General features: G+C 48.9%; 1 protein-coding gene across 5 annotated transcripts; it reads right to left on the bottom strand.

Annotated features, from left to right (window-relative positions):
* Nucleotides 1-8,239: 8,239 nt before the first annotated feature.
* Nucleotides 8,240-14,713, bottom strand: OLIG3 (oligodendrocyte transcription factor 3). Of its 5 annotated transcripts, none has more exons than XM_006188488.3 (3): nt 14,276-14,400; nt 12,715-12,851; nt 8,240-10,124 (listed from the first exon to the last, which is right to left on the bottom strand). In XM_006188488.3, the coding sequence occupies exon 3, from the start codon at nt 10,106-10,108 to the stop codon at nt 9,338-9,340; it is 771 nt and encodes a 256-aa protein (XP_006188550.2). In that variant the 5' UTR covers nt 10,109-10,124; nt 12,715-12,851; nt 14,276-14,400; the 3' UTR covers nt 8,240-9,337. The 5 variants fall into 5 exon arrangements, with proteins under 5 accessions (XP_006188550.2, XP_032340906.1, XP_032340908.1 ...); XM_032485015.1 differs by having other exon boundaries at nt 8,240-10,127; XM_032485017.1 differs by lacking the exons at nt 12,715-12,851; nt 14,276-14,400 and adding an exon at nt 14,454-14,713.
* Nucleotides 14,714-15,515: the final 802 nt, after the last annotated feature.

The raw sequence follows: 15,515 nt of genomic DNA on the forward strand, positions 1-15,515 counted from the left end.
AAAGACAGACAACCTGATAGAAAAATGAGCAAGGGATATTGGATATATATCTCCCGAGAGGAATTTGTGGACAGGTACAAGAGAAAACATATACATAAAGATTTTCATTGCACTATTATCATGGTAAGGTGCTACAGGGAAGCCAAGTTTTGTCACAAGGGAAATGAGAAATGAAATGCGATCGTCACACAGGATGGAGTCCTCAGCAGGAGTCAAAAGTAGGGAACACTACATACGTGCAACTAGTAGATAAGTAAGTCCTGGAGACCTAATACACAGTACAGTGATTATAGACAACAAAATGGGGTATCATAAACTTGCTAAATGACTAGATCTTAATTGTTCACAACACTAGAAGAAACAATAATTATTGGACAGGCTAGAGATGTTAACTGTTGCTACAGGGGCAATCATTCTGCCCTCTTCTCCAGCCACTCTTCAGTATTGCCAGCATCAACCATGCCAGGACCAGCACTGCATTTGGTTGGGTTTAAATAAAATTGTTGCTTCCAAAAAAATATATTAATTCTCTCCATCTTAAATATATTCCAAAAAGATTTTACTGTTAGTATTTCCCTTCACATTATAGCTCCTTAGTAATTTTTTTTTACTGAGATTTAATGTTTACTGTGAAAATTAATGTGCACGTTTCTCAGTGTTTTCTATTTAAAAACTTGCCCATATCAGTAATGATGAAAAGTTACCAGTTGTAAGTCAGTGTACTCTGTGGCCCTATAGAGATCAAATGTCTCAATCAAGAGCCTGGAAAACAACACTCCACAAGTAAAGGAAATGCTAGAAAATCAACTACATAAGAGTGAAAAAAAAAAAACCAAAAAACTGATCCAAAACAAAATGCCTCAGTATATTAATTTCTTCAAAGGAGAAAAAGAGGAACTAACCTACCTATTTCTGCATTGCATGGTCAGTCAGTCAGTATAATTTGTAAAACTACTTTATTCAGTCTTGGAGTCTAATTGATTCATAACATAATTCTAGTAAAAATTGGAAACAAATTGTTTCCCCTACTTCTAGTTTTCCCCAGGGACTATTAGCAAGGGGAATGGTGTCTCATTTTTCATGTTTGTCTGTTAGTTATATACTTATATATAGGAAGTCAGGACCGTGCGGACATCATTGACCAGACAGGCAAACATGGCCTTTTCTACGGGTTTTATTGAAAGGAACGACACTATTTGAGCTACGCAGGTTACACTATCTGTTACTCTGTGTCTGGATTCTGTTTCTCATATAAACTGGGATGAACAGTCAGCAGTACACAAAACCAAAACAAAAGTTCTGCCTTGATTGGGAGTCAAGCTGAGTTTAAATGATGGATATCTTTTTGGTTTACTAGATTTTTTTTCACTTTCCCAAAAGAGAGAAAAGTGTGTCCTTGCCCTCATTCTATATGAAACACAATTACGGGTACATTTTAATGCCAATCACCTTTGAGCTAGCCTCTCCCATGATTATAATGATTAGCTCATGTACCAAGCAGGGTCCAGTCAACTGTGGCAAGGAAGGCAAAGGTTGGCCTCCATCAACACTTGACTCTTAAGGGTCACTTCCTTAAGAAGTGATGTTGGATGTGCCACACTATGTAGTTTGACAGACTCCTTCTATTATTGCTTAGCTCCAAACTAATTTTCAAAGCAGATCATATCCACATCTTGATCATTTTCATGATCCATCTCTTTTGATGCCATATTTAATCTTTCTGTAATGTTTCCTTTCAATGCATCCACAAAGGGTAAATGCACATCAAATTAATGTAGATGTATGACTAAAACATTATGCTATATGCCAGAAATTGATACAACATTGTAAACTGCCTATACTTCAATAAAACAAAAGCCCAGTATTTTCCCAATTAATGTAGACCATGCGTGTTTTCTTTCTTAAAGACATGCTTTCAAATTGAATTTTTCAGCTTAACTACCTCTGGTGCCAAATTAACTGGATTATTGCTCAGTTTTGCTTGGGTTTAAGTGGAGCATTTTCACTTCTGAATTTCAGAAATATGCTTAATTGCAGGAGGGAGTTGTCACCTTACAGGTGTGAAAAAGTTACAGAGAATAATAAGCCAAATCTCTCTCCTGTATTTTGATTCTCTGCATTGCACTTTTTTACTACAATATTCAAATTTGTCTTCTTAGGTTTAAATCATTAATAAAGAAACAACTGGAAAAGACTAAGCCAAAAATGTATTAAATGATGAAACAAACTGTAATTAGTACAAAAGAAGACTGGCTCAAAGAAATACAGTCAGAGTCTCAAATAAAAGGGAAAGAAATTTGACACAGGAGGATAAGAGGACAGAACAGTCAACCAAGCTCTTTTTTTTTATATATATATATATATATATATATATATATATATATATATATATATATATATATATATATATATATATATATATATATATATAAACTTTTGTTGAAGAACCCTTGGCCTCAAGTTTTAAAGGTTGCCGGAAGCCCCAAAGGAGCCCGCTCCCGGCTTCTCTGAGGATCCAGCAAAGATTCAGCAATTGTACTCTGAATCTTTGTGTTCTAGGTAGGATTATTTATCAGGGATTTTGTTTTGTCTGGGTTTTGAATGGTCCAGCCCCAGCTGTACATTTGGGGACAGACCACAACTTCAGTCAACAGAGGGTCTGCAGCAATCCTTTCGGAAGCTTCCCTCTCCCTGCGGGGATGGAGTAATTAACAGACCATTAAGTCAATTCTGCTTTATTGAGGGGGATACCGTGCAGGTCACTTCTTTGAAAACTTTTGTTCTTGAAGGAAATTACAGGATTGTTTTACGTTTAGAACACAGTCTGGTGAACTCAGGAGCTGAGAGGCAAGCTTCTGTAGCTCAGGGACCTACGGAGCCAAGGAGGATAATGTCTCTAATCCCATTAAAAAAAGATTTCTCCCAACCTCCTCCCTCTTTTATTTATTTCTTTTCTTTTAAAAACCAGTTAAAAGAAAAACGATTTGCTCATTTGGTAATAACTAATGGGGACATGAATTACAGAGATGCCCCAGACTGAAGTTTATCTCAGTATCAATAAATCTCTAAACAACTGCGATGAAACAAAGTACTGCCACCATTGCTTCTTTTTATTTCCATATTAATCAAAGGCATCTGCTCCTGTCCTCTGTCTGGTAGAGGGAATGGGCAGTGAGTTTTCCAACTTCTGAAAAAGCCTCTGGAAGGCGGGCTTGCAGCACCCATGTTTTGTGGCCAGTGGAGTTTTTACCTTAGGACGTAGATGACCTGTGTTTTCCTGCTAGGGTCTAAGGACCCTGGGGGAGGGGGAGGGGCCATTTCTTATGCATTTAAATGTCCCACTTCTCTGCCTGTTTTGTTCATTTTTCTCCGGTGTCCCTCACAGTGCCTGGCACATCGAAAGCACTCAAGAAACTGTGGTTGCTGAAGTGGAGGAAGATTAAGAGAAATTCCAAAAGAAATAATCTTAAGGCTTACATTGCTCCGAGTGCAGTAGAGCGCTGTTTATTTATGGGTTCAGAGGATGCTGCGAATTTCCTTGTCCTTTCTCAGAGTGTATGGGAGGGAAGGGGCGGTTGAATAATCAGAACTAGAAGAGAGTCTTCATAACATGTGCTTGCTCCAACCTCAGTTTCCTCCCGTGGAGCTGAATATCCTGCCTATAGTAAAAATGTGTCCTCAGCGCCGGCACCGCAGCTCAGCAGGACACGGGGGCGCGGGTGGGCGTGGGGTGGCTCTCGGAACCTAGCTTCTGGAGTTTTCCAGGTCCAAAGGGGATGAAGGATTGACAGGCCGCATCTCACACGTAAACTGTGGCGCCCCCAGGATCTGGCCTAGGCTCCTGTACTCCGAGGTGTCGGTCGCAGACCAGAGAGAAAAACCAGCATGGATCAAGTCCTGGCCAGACAGAACCCCCACATTTTCGGGGGCAGCTATCCCAGGTTGCTTCGCAGACCCTTTCGCGCCGCGCCTTCCATGCCCTCCTCAGGCAAGACACACCCAACCACTCCGCTTCCTCCGGAACCCCAGGCTCCCGCCCAGAGCGCCCGGATCAGCACATCCCTCCCTCTCGGCTCCCTGGAGCATGAGCCCCAGCAGGTCCCGTTCCCCCCTTCCTCCTCGGGCGTGTAGGGCTTTCTTTCCGAGTGTCGCCTGCGGGGACGAAGTCCTCACTTTGTTGTCAGAGCCAGGGACAAGGTCGGGTTGGATTAGAAGCAGAGGCTCCGCGCCAGAGGCTGTGGTTCGGGTCAGCCTAGGGGAGACAGGCGGCCGGGTCCTCCGTGAGGTCCTCGGCGAGAAACGCGGCTGGGGAAGCCGTAGCAGCCGGGGCCACCCTGGGCCACCCTGGCCGACACGGACCTGACCTCCTTAGCAAAGTGTCACCGCGGGGCTGGGCGTGGGGGCGCAGGGAACACAGACGAAAGAGCGCGCCCGAACGCTCGGCTCGAGTTGGGATTTGTTTGTTACTCTTGTTTTTTCTTCCACCCACTTTCCATAAACGCTTAGGTATTTCGAGGCTCTTTGCAAATGTCTGCGCTGTCTGGATTGGGCCTTGCTCCGTGATGTCCCTCTCCAGTGCATCTTCCTTTGTCGTCTGCGCCCCGGCTTCTTTGAGCCTGCGGGGAGCACAGCCAAGAGTTGGAGGTCAGGTCGAGGAGACGGAAGCTTCCCACCAGACGCAGCCAGAATCGCCGGACCCCCGGCTCCGCGCTAAACTGCAGTCTCCGCACCGACTCGCTCCGAGTTAGACCCCAGAGCCAGAGGCGAGGTGCTGGGCCAGTTTCTGCGGAGCTGGATACGGACCCGCGCCCAACTCCTCTTTCCTGACCGCCGGGTGCAGAGGATGGAAGGAGGGGCCGCGCACCCAGAGGGTGGGCACCGAAAGGAGGGCTTTGGGGCCCCGGTGATCACCAAAAGTGGCTCCCCTGCTTTTCTCCTCTTGGTTCCCCGCACCTCACCTTCTCCGGCCCCCTGGCAGCCCCGCGACCGCAGTGTCCCAGGGAAGGTTTCATTAAAAACGGACACAATTAAAAAGTGACTGCAGACCCGAACCTTCAGAGTTTGCTTCTTCTCAGCTATTTATAAGGAAAGTAGGTGCATGCGAGGCTCGGAGATTCACAGGGGTGGGGAGGGAGGGGGCACTCGTTCTCCCGCAAGTTTGCCTAGAGGTGGGGATGGAAGGTGCAGGTGCATCCCGCTCGCCAAGGCCCCTCCCGTGGCCTATTTCTTTCCAAAGACACTGTTCGCGCCCTTCTGCTGCGGCAGCTCCTCTTGCTTCGCTATCTGAGCGTGAGGAGCCTGGACCAGCCAGTCCTGAAGAAGCCACGCAGGACGAAGCTGCAAGATTGCCGAGGCTCGGCAGAGTCAAGGCCCCGAGGTCTGGCCCGGCCCCACCGGCAGTCGAGCGGCAGGGGGAGCATCAGCGGGGAGACCCAAGAAGGTAGCCTCCTGCGCCCTCGAACATGGGAGACAGGCAGGGGTGACAGGAGCCCGAAGGTTCTAGAAGGGATCAGAAAAGTGCAGTTAATTCTGTTAGCTGAGCAAGGTGCTCGGAGAATCCATGGTCCTCCTTGAGGGAAGGGTTTTTTTGCATTTTCTGCTAAGGGCACTACCAGCGGAGGCGATGTAACTGTTAGACCCTGCAGCTTGTCAAAAAAAAAAAAAAAAAAAAAAAGTTTGAGGCCTCCTCCTCTCAGAGTTAGGGAACCTTGGGCTTCATACATAGGCCAACTCTGGCTGCCTCTCCCCGCTGTTTTTTGGGACATAAACCCAAGGCCCCAGAACCCCAGGGACAAGGGAGAGGGTCTCTAGGAGCAAAGGTCTAGAGGCCCCTGCCAAACGCCAGCCTGCGGTTCCTTTTCCAAGTGTGACTTTCCACCCCTCTTTAAGTTCAGTCGCCGGCTTCAAGGGCACCGCAAAGATTCTAGTCTAGGTTTCTCAAGATATCTTTGCCCAAGAGATTCTCACTGTCCTTTTAAATGTAAAGCCACATTTGTTATTATTCCACGTTTATTGTGAAATGAAGGGATAGTTGTCATGTTTCTAGCTTGAATTTGAAACTGCTTTAAACTTGAAAACTTTGGAGAAAGTGGCATATTTGCAATGAAAAAAAATCCGGCCAAGAATACATTCTCACTCTCACAGTCATGTATTCTTGTTTCTGGCATCAGTAAACGGAGAATTTAACTGGAAATGCAAGTAAGAGTCGCCTAGAAAGTCACATTTCCAAGTGGGACAGCCCACACCTGGGCAAGGCCCTTCTGGTGGAGGCCAGTGGGGATTATTCCTTCCCTAATAAGTTTAGAAACTCCAGGCAACCTAGCTCCCAAATCACCTTTCCTCTGGGACGCCTGTCTTGTTCTTAAAGGAATCCTATCTCCTGGTCTGTAGGCCAAAGGAATTTTTGAGACCAGAGAAGAGACAGTCCAGTCTAGGGGACCTGCTCAAAACTGGAAACAGTGTCTCTTTTCCGCCTCAGTTGGAGAATTTGGGATAGAATTCCCTGGGCATAGTTCTCCCAGGAGAGTGAGCCACACAGCCCTTTTTATTGATGGCAGGAGGTAACTCAAGGGATTCCTCCTCTCCCAGCAGCACAACCTCAAAAGCCACCACTCCCCTGATATAAGGAGCTGGCCTTATTTCTCTCTTGCTCAATTTAAGCTCCAACTCTAGAGAAGAGATGAAGCCAGGGGTCAGGCCTCCATCTTTCCCCAGGACCAGGGCTTTAAAGACAGTACTGAGAAGAAGCAAGTGGCTGAGGGGAAAGCCATTTTCCTGATTGATGAAACTTCTTCCTCCCCTCCCTCTTCTAAATAATAAACTCACAGGGAAAGGCTGGAGGGCTGCCTTGTGTTGGTTTCAAATAAATCCTCAACAGCTCTTGCCTCACCCAGAGAAATGAATCACCCTTGGGAAACATGATTATTCCCCCATTTGTCTGCCTAAAACCAGGGGAAATAAGCACCCTCTGCTGTAGACCCTCCCTTAGGTCTTTCTCCCTGACAGTGGGGAAGCTGAGAGGAAAACGAGATGGAGGAGAATGAGTGAAATAGAACTAGGACCCTCAGAGATGCCCTCCCAGAGAGGGGTAGCACTGGCAGGTGGGGGGGGGGACCGAGGAAGGAGAGGGTGGATGCTTCCTAGAAGTACTGTCTATGCTGGATCCTGGAGAAAGACAGTTCTATTGCCTAGTGGTGGAAAGCCTGCCTCCCCTTCTCAAAGGGGAGCCTAAGCTTCAGCCGAAAGGAAGGTGATGTTACATTTAAAATAGAGGCAGTTTTGGGGGTGGCAGGTTCAACCAGGTTTCCATTATCCTTAATGGGAAATATGAACACGTGCTGTTGGAGATATCACTGGAGCTTGATTTCTTGTCCTCTGTAAAAGGGTAAACAAAATCTTCTTGCGGGATTACTTTTGCTTATACAAACTATTTGGAAATGTTATGGGGTGGGAAGACAGAAAAATCATCGATTAAAACAACTTCTGTTTTAGCTATCATTTATGTAGAAGGCTTTTCTCTATCCCCCCATCACATAACACTTGCAAAGAGTTTGTATTCCTCTGATGGGAGCTGCAATCTTCTAAGGGAGGAAAGAAGAGAGAATTCCCACTATAAATCTGGAGATGCTGAGATAGGTTGGTCATTGGTCTCACTCTGAGCTCATCTTAAAAAGCAAGAGGCCTCCCCTATCTCTGAGGAGCCTGCTGCCAAGGGGCATTCGATTATTATTTTAAGGTCCCCCTTTGTTGATTTTTAAAACATACATTGGATTTTAACCTGTTTTTTTTTAAGCCACACAGTTAATTTAAAGTGAAAAGAAGTTAACTTACTGCTTCATTGTCATGTGTTGCCAACACAGCCAGAGCATTCACCACTCTGCCACTCATTTCTTGTCACTTTGGGTTTCCAGATCACTTTTTAAAAAAATCTCAATTGCTGAGTTTATGAAACTCTGATTACTGTGGAGAAATAAGGAGCTCAAGTATCACAAAACTACTAACATGGGCAAGACCCCCATTTGAAGGACTTTGAGTTGTAATAATTAACACCAATTTATCTGACCTCTTTACCTGTAAATGACCAGAGAAAACTCTTCGAGTATACCCACCCACCTAAATCTCTCACCACTTGGGTCCGCACATTCCTTACCCACTAACCCCATCTTCAGAAATTTTAGGCAAAGGCAAAGCCAGGATTTAAAGGTTCTTTTTTATTTGAAACCTCGTCCAGAAACACTGGTTATTAATAAATATATCATAGTTATCAAGAATATATAAAAAATAAAGACAGGTCTTGTCTTTGAAGCCCTAACAAAATATTTCAAGCAAATGTTCAGGAAAATTAAAAAAAAAGCACCCCTCCCCAAATGAGATAAGTTTTCAAAGCTGATGCTGGAGAGAGCCAACCCCGCATGCAGATAACTGAGCAAGGTGGGGGGGGGGGGCAAGCTAGTAGAGGGAGCCCAAGCTCTTGCAATAGCGGGCCCCTGAAACAGCCCAGGAAGGTTGGGAAGGGAGTTTGAAGGAGGTGGGGTGGGGGAGAAGCACATGTGCGTGAGTTTGGGTCTTTGCACTCTGCCCCCTTTTTCATTTCCTACAACCACAGACAGATATATGGGGTACTTCGGAGAATTCACTAATAAATCCTTGTTACAAGGAAAATGGCATTACGGCCTGCACAACATGTTTAGACGAGATTCATTTAGAAGCGTGCATGCACTCTTTCGACCTACACTGCGTCTTAAGGAAAACCCGTGTGAGAGATGTCATGCCCTGGACCGGAGGTGAAATTTAAAACTTGAGTCTTGATTCTCTCCCTCCCCGCACATTGTCTCTAGAAGAACAACCGTGGAGAGGGTAGACAATCAAAACTGCATCCATCTCAAAGAAATATTTACATTTCTCTCGACAAAAGGGATGTTGATTTTTTCTAAGGTGAGAACACAGAGCCAGAGAAAGCCAACTCTAAAGTCCCTTCGCAACTTTTTAACTACGCCGACCCCATCTTTACACAACAAATGCAGTTTTGACAAGAGCACATGGCAGTGAGAAATACTGGCGCGGCATGGAGAAAAGAAGCATGCATGCAAGACATACGACGTCTGGTTCGAGTCCCCCTTCGCTACCACTTAGAAATTGCAGTTTGATTTTAGTCCTTTCCCTCTGCGTGTCAAGTGGGGTCTGAGATCTCTCAGACGGTGTGAGAGGCCTCGGCGCCCCGCGTACCCGCTCTGCAGCCGGCCGTGCGCCCAGCCTCCCTCTTCCCTCCCGACCCGGCACCTCTACCCCTCCCGCCGCCGCTCTCCCCTCATCCTCCGCAGCCGGGAGGGCCTGCTGCTCACTTGAGCAAGTCCTTGGACTCGGCCGACAGCCGGGCCATGTTGGCAGTGGAGAGAGCAGACAGGTGCGGTGGCGGCGGCATCTGGCAGATAGTGCAGGGGCAAGGCAGGCCGGCCCAGTGCTGGAAGCCACTGCCCAACTGCAGTGCGGGCGGAGTGGAAGGCGCTTTGAGCAGCGAGTGCGGAGGCCGGATGGTGCCGATGGCGGGCAGCGAGGCGGCGGACAGCGGTGACGAAGCATTGCCGGACGAGAGCGCGCCGCCCAGGATGGGGTGCACCGGGTGCACGGCGTTGGCGGCGTGCGCTGGATGGCCGGCCGAGTGGCCCACGCTCCCGCAATGGAAGGCCGAGTGGTGGCCCCCGTAGATCTCACCAACCAACCTCTTCATCTCCTCCAGGGAGCTGGTGAGCATGAGGATGTAGTTTCTGGCCAGCAGGAGAGTGGCGATCTTGGAGAGCTTGCGCACCGAGGGCCCGTGAGCGTAGGGCATGACCTCGCGCAGCCCGTCCATGGCGAGGTTCAGGTCGTGCATCCGCTTGCGCTCCCGTCCGTTGATCTTCAGCCGCAACTGCTGTAGGTCCTGCTCCGACAGCTGCTTCTTGATTTTGTACTTACTGCTCTCGCCCGCGGCCTTGGCACCGGCCCGCGAGAGGCTTTCCCCCGGCATCTTCTGAACCATGTCGCTCTGCGTGGACGAGACCGAGTTGAGACGGCTCTCCTGGTGGTGGTGATGGCGGTGGTGGTGGTCCCTCAGATACATCTCATCCATGTCCGGAGATGAAGCTCTGCTGGAGACAGAGCTCGAATCAGAATTCATTTTATTACAGGGGATGCGGCCCTACTGCGCGGAGGCTTTAGGCGGGAAATTAAAGAAAATCTTGAATTAAAAAAAAAAGGCTGCACAGCCCAGCAACCCACTTCTCAGCAGCAAGACGTGAGAAGAAAAGCTGAGGCACTGTCTTTCCCTTCCTTTCTCCCTCCCCACTCCCCTCTGTCTGGTTTGGCTGTTTCCTGGATAGCTAGATGGTGTGTGCTTGAACTAACCTCACGCTGAAAAAGAGGGGCTTTTATAGAGCTGTGGTGGAGAAAAGAGACAAAAGGAACCCTCCTATCTATCCTGAGCTGGTTAGGATGACGTGCCATCATTCAGGGCGGTGCGCTTTGCTGTCCCATTTAGCAAGGATTCCTATTCATATTCATTGTGGGGCCGCCCTGGGACACCTCTGCTCAGAACCGCTAGGAGCCCCCAGGCACAAAACCTTCTGATTGACACACTCACCGCTCCAACTCACGCCTTCTGGATTTTTTTTTTTTTAAACTTTCCTCCACCCCATCCCCTCTTTCTAATTTCCCTAACCAAATCACACCTAAAGGAACCGAAGGATAGGAAGGAATGGGGGCCAGGCGCTTGGCGGAGATTCCTCTGGGTTTGGAAAGTCGAATTGAAACATTCTGTCTTCCCTTTCACAGCTACTCCCAAGCTTTGGAAAAAGTGGGCAAAAGAAGTCTCTATGGAATGATTTTAAGGACAGAGATGCGGATGAGGGCAGGTTCAGCGCGCGGGGGTTGGGGGTGGGGGTGGGAGGGGTTGCCTGTCCACGTGCACTGCCTGAAAGTTTTTGTTTGTTTGTTTGTTTGTTTTTCATTAGGTTTCTTTTCCTAAACACTGACATTGTGTTCATTTTGTTTACTGGGCCCTCTGGTGTGATTTTAATGGGATATCCATCTCTGGTGACGGGTTTACCCCTGACACGGGATGGTTCTCTTGCTTTTTATATCTACTCTTTCGCTTTGAAAAACAGATTACTGAAAGAATTTCATTTTTACCCGATTCTGTAACTTCCTACATCTGGAACTGAGGAAACAAATCCTGGTGTTACAATAAAAGCCACTTGAGAAAGAGAGCAGAGGAAAAGTAGCCGAGGAGGCGGGGAGGTAGTTAAGGCTAGAACTCCAGAGATTGTTCCTGCTCTGGCTTCCCCACAGCCCCTGGACCCTGGCGCTAGCGAAAGATGGCCAGGCTGTCCCCGCCCGGAGCTCCGCTGGAGGGACTCTGGCCCCAGTGCGTGCGCACTGTGGGGGGGGGGAATGAACATCTGCAGCTCAGCCACCCGACTAGGGAGGGTTGGTCCCTCGGGCTGAGGCCGCCCCAGGCGGGCGGTCCGGGAAAGCCGGAGCTGGAAGTCGAATAATAAACTACGTGTGTATGTGTGTGTGTGTGTGTGTGTGTGTTTTGGCAGCGTAAGGATCTGGAGAGCCCCTTGTGAGTGCGCGCGTGGGCACTGCGGTCCAGCGCACATTTGATTCTGGGAATAAAGAGAGGCCTGGAGTTTGGAGACTTCGGTTCCAGTGCGGAGGTCGGCGCCGATCTTTCTTCCCCCTTGCTGTGTTTTTGTCGGTCGGGGCTAGCTAAAAAGCGGGCGGGAAGGCAGAAATCCCCAGAGGGAGACAGCCCCGGAGGCGGCCTCTAGAAGAACCTGGGCCAGAGGAACCCGAGACAAATGCTAGGTTGTGGTATCAGGGTATCAGTATCGGGGTAGAAAGTGCAAAACCGAAAGAGTCGCGGAACTTCGAGCAGTTAGGGCCTCAGACTGCGCGTCAGAGTCACATCAAGTCCCCAGGAGAGGTAGAGGAGGCCTCACTTTGCCTTGACACAAATCCAGGTCCGGAGTTTGAACGCTCTGCGAGGCTGTGACTCTTTGACAGTCACGCCGCGAAAGCAGCACTGGCAGTACAAGCCGGATGGGGAGACGCAACGTTGGAATGGATGCTTTTTCTATACTGAAACTTGCTTCTCGGTAAAGAAAAAGAAAAAAGAAAGAAAGAAAGAAAGAAAGAAAGAAAGAAAGAAAGAAAGAAAGAAAGAAAGAAAGAAAGAAAGAAAGAAAGAAAGAAAGAAAGAAAGAAAGAAAGAAAGAAAGAAAGAAAGAAAGAAAGAAAGAAAAACAAGGAAAGAGCCAACAATTCCTCATCAAGGCCAGGACCTTAGTGTTCTTGAAGACTGGATGCAAACCTCTTATCCTATCGCCTCCATCTCCATAGAAAGAAAGTTTCTTAAAACGGAAAATCCAAGAGATTCGATTGGAAATGGAAAGACTGATGTCCAAACGCACTTCTAAAAGGAATGTTTCATAATTCACCAGACTCGCCCATGTACGCTCAGTGACATCCCCCGAGCTGCTTCTGAGCAAAAGAGCAAAAAGATTTCAGAACATCTGCATACATTCGGACACCGTCCCAGGTGATGGACGGAAGCTGGGGGGAGAGGCATGGTCCAGACCACAGCCTTTCTCGACTTTTCCGCTGATCAAGTGTTGGGGTGGAGGGGAGGGGTGGACAGAAAGCAATCTCCAGGAGCAAAAGCGGCTTCCCCACCTTTGGGACAATGCACAGGTCCGGCCCTTGTCGTCTTCCAGAACCACCTTCCTGACCCTTGGGTATCGACTTCCGTCTTTCGCATACCCAAAGTGAGAATGCCGCACCTCAGTTTTGATTTCAGGAAGTAGCAAAATCTAGTTAAAGCAGAAGGGTTTCAAATGAAGGAGTAGAAAAATAATGCTACTTAAAGATATTTTACCTTTAAAAAATACCAATTTTTCTCAATTGACAATATGAAATAAAGTGTTATTAATAGAGAAGGTAAGGTTGCAGGAGAAAGAGGGAGTGGAGGAGGAGCAGACCTCCCAGGACAAACTGAGTGACTCACTTTGGGGTCTGAAAAGACAGGGACCGGGTTCTGGGAGTCGGAACCGGAAGCCTCTATTCCTCCGCAGCCTTTCGACCCAGAGGGTGACGGATGCCGGCTTCGGCCAGCTCCGAGGGGGGCAGCGCTGGGCGAAGGGGCTCGGGGGCTTCTGCCTGCACCGACGAGACGCTTTAGACCCCAAAAAGGGTTTTTAGCTCCAGTAAACTCAGCAGTGCTTGGAACGGCATATCTGCGGTGTCCTGGTGGGAGGCCCTCGGTCGCATTCCGGGGCGCGTCCTTCCCTCCCTGGTCTCCCTCTGCTTTCCCCAAGGGTCGCTTTGTGTGAGTGTGGATTAGTTCAGGGTCCAGGGCCCCAACCCGGCAAGCACTTATAGCGAGGCCTTCGAGCAGTCCCAGACTCTCCTGGGGGCTTGTTCCCCATTCCCTAGCTCTTGGAAAAGAGGGAGAGTTGAGTAAAGGAGCCACGACTTTGCTCGCCATAAAATGGGTTGATAATCGCCAGGGCTCAGAAGGCAGAGATGCCCACCAGGCAGCGCTGGCGCTGCTCCTGCGCGCTTGCTTCAGGGAGTCGCTTTGGACTCTTGAGGGTTCATCCTTCCCACGCGACTCCCTCACTCCCCGGGCTCAACCCCTCCGGATAAGCCCCGAACCCGAGAAGGCGTAGGCTCGGAGCTCACGCGGGCAGCGGATAGATTTCTTTTCGGAGGGTTGTTTTTGCCATCTCCCACCCTCCGCGAGTGCAGGGAGGGGAGAGGAAGGGAGCCGGTGTTGGGCCGAGCCTGCAGCAGATCGAAGGGGCCTTAGCGCTTTGACCTTGGCCCTGGCCGGAGGCCCATTCACAGAGCTCAGACGGGCCGGGAGCGGCGCGAGCGAGCGGGCCACACCCCGCGCCCTGGCGGCCGCGGTGGGTGGCGGCAGGAAGCGGGGGGTCGTCCTCTGGCAACAGGTGCGTCCCAAGGCCCGCGGGCTGCTTCCCGTCAAGCAGTCTTGGCTCTGGGAAGAGCCTGTGAGTTTCTTAGCCTTTGCACAACACAGGAAAAGCAGCGGGTCGGCGTGGGGACCGGGTCGGAAGAACTGCCCAGCCTTCCCCGCGCGCTCCGGACACACGGCCTCAGGTTCTGCAGCCCCAGACTGGACGCAGCCCCGGCTCCCGGGCATCGCGCGCTCCAGAGGCTTTGCGGCTCTTCCCGACCCCCTCCCATCTGCAGATTACCGGAGGCCTTGCCTTACCCGATGTCCGGTGCGTGCTGCTCGGTTCCAGACACCCACTGCTCCTCGGCTCCAGCCACCGAGTTCCTCTCCAGAAGCTGCCGCTCTGCCCGAGGCCGCGGCGATTTGGGCTCAGGAGCGACCCCCCTCTACCCTCACCTCTTCGTAAGAGTCCGGGGGTAAATGTCGCGTGGCTGACCTGCCAGGAGGCTGCTGTGAGGAGCTGGTCAATCAGCAACGTCCGCGGGCTTCTCTCGCTCAAGCCTCAAACTTGACCGGCAGAAACTTTGGCCGAGACCGAACGGCAGGAGGCTGCCCTGCGGGCTTCACCTTTTAACCCAACCCTTCTTCCAAAACAAAAGGGATAAAAGGGAAACCGAAATATCTCTAAAGATGCTCCGTCATGTGCAACCGGAGGAATAGCCTAAAAACTAGTTGACCACGGAGGAACTTCTCAAAAAGTAGTTTCTTTCTTTATCTGCTGAGTAAAACATTCACTTCACAACAATAGCAATGGGGGCCGGGTCATTGAGGCTGTTAGGTTGATCAAAGAAGCCGTTCGAAAAAAAAAAAAAAAAGAAAGAAAGAAAGAAAGAAAAAAGAAAAAGACATGTTTTTAAAAATTAAATGTCAACATAAATCGCAGCCAAGCAGGAATTATCTCCTTTCCCAGCAGCGCTTCCCGAGTGATGAAGTGTAGCCAGGGTGCTAGACTCGCAGCCCCCGCGGTCAGAGATGCTAAAATTGAAATCCTAGCAATTAAATAGGTGCTAGAAGGGCCCAAGAGGATGGAACTGGGCCGACTGACATGTTTTAGTTTTCTCTGTTTCCCCATGTTTTACATTATATCTCAAACCCTCATCATCTGCCCAGTATTTCTCTTCATCTTTTGAAAACCTGATTTTCATACAAGAAAAATTGCAGAAGTTGAAGGACGGCAGAATTTTATGAGGCGGCAGTAGCTGCTTTTCGCAATGTTGGATGTGAAATTGGAGGATGAGAGGAAGTCCCAGAATAGCAGAAAATGATGAAGTGCTAATTACATAAATATATAGACAAGTTAATACACTGGCAGAAGTAGAAGTTTGATTTTAATGATACATAAGCAGCAAGCCTGGCTAGAACTTACAGACTCATTATAATTATTTAAAGACCGACAAAAGTCAAAGGAGATATGAACTTCTGGGGCTTATTCGTAGGATTTTGCTCAATTAGTGAGCATACTTCAGTACTGCCTTTCTTTTTTCCCTCCTCTCTGGAA

The sequence above is a fragment of the Camelus ferus genome, chromosome 8 (genome assembly GCF_009834535.1).
Source record: "Camelus ferus isolate YT-003-E chromosome 8, BCGSAC_Cfer_1.0, whole genome shotgun sequence".
Lineage (NCBI taxonomy): Eukaryota > Metazoa > Chordata > Mammalia > Artiodactyla > Camelidae > Camelus > Camelus ferus.

Excerpts from the sequence above, each read along its gene's own strand:
- OLIG3 (XM_032485017.1), bottom strand. The coding sequence starts at position 10,108 with ATGGATGAGATGTATCTGAGGGACCACCACCACCGCCATCACCACCAC.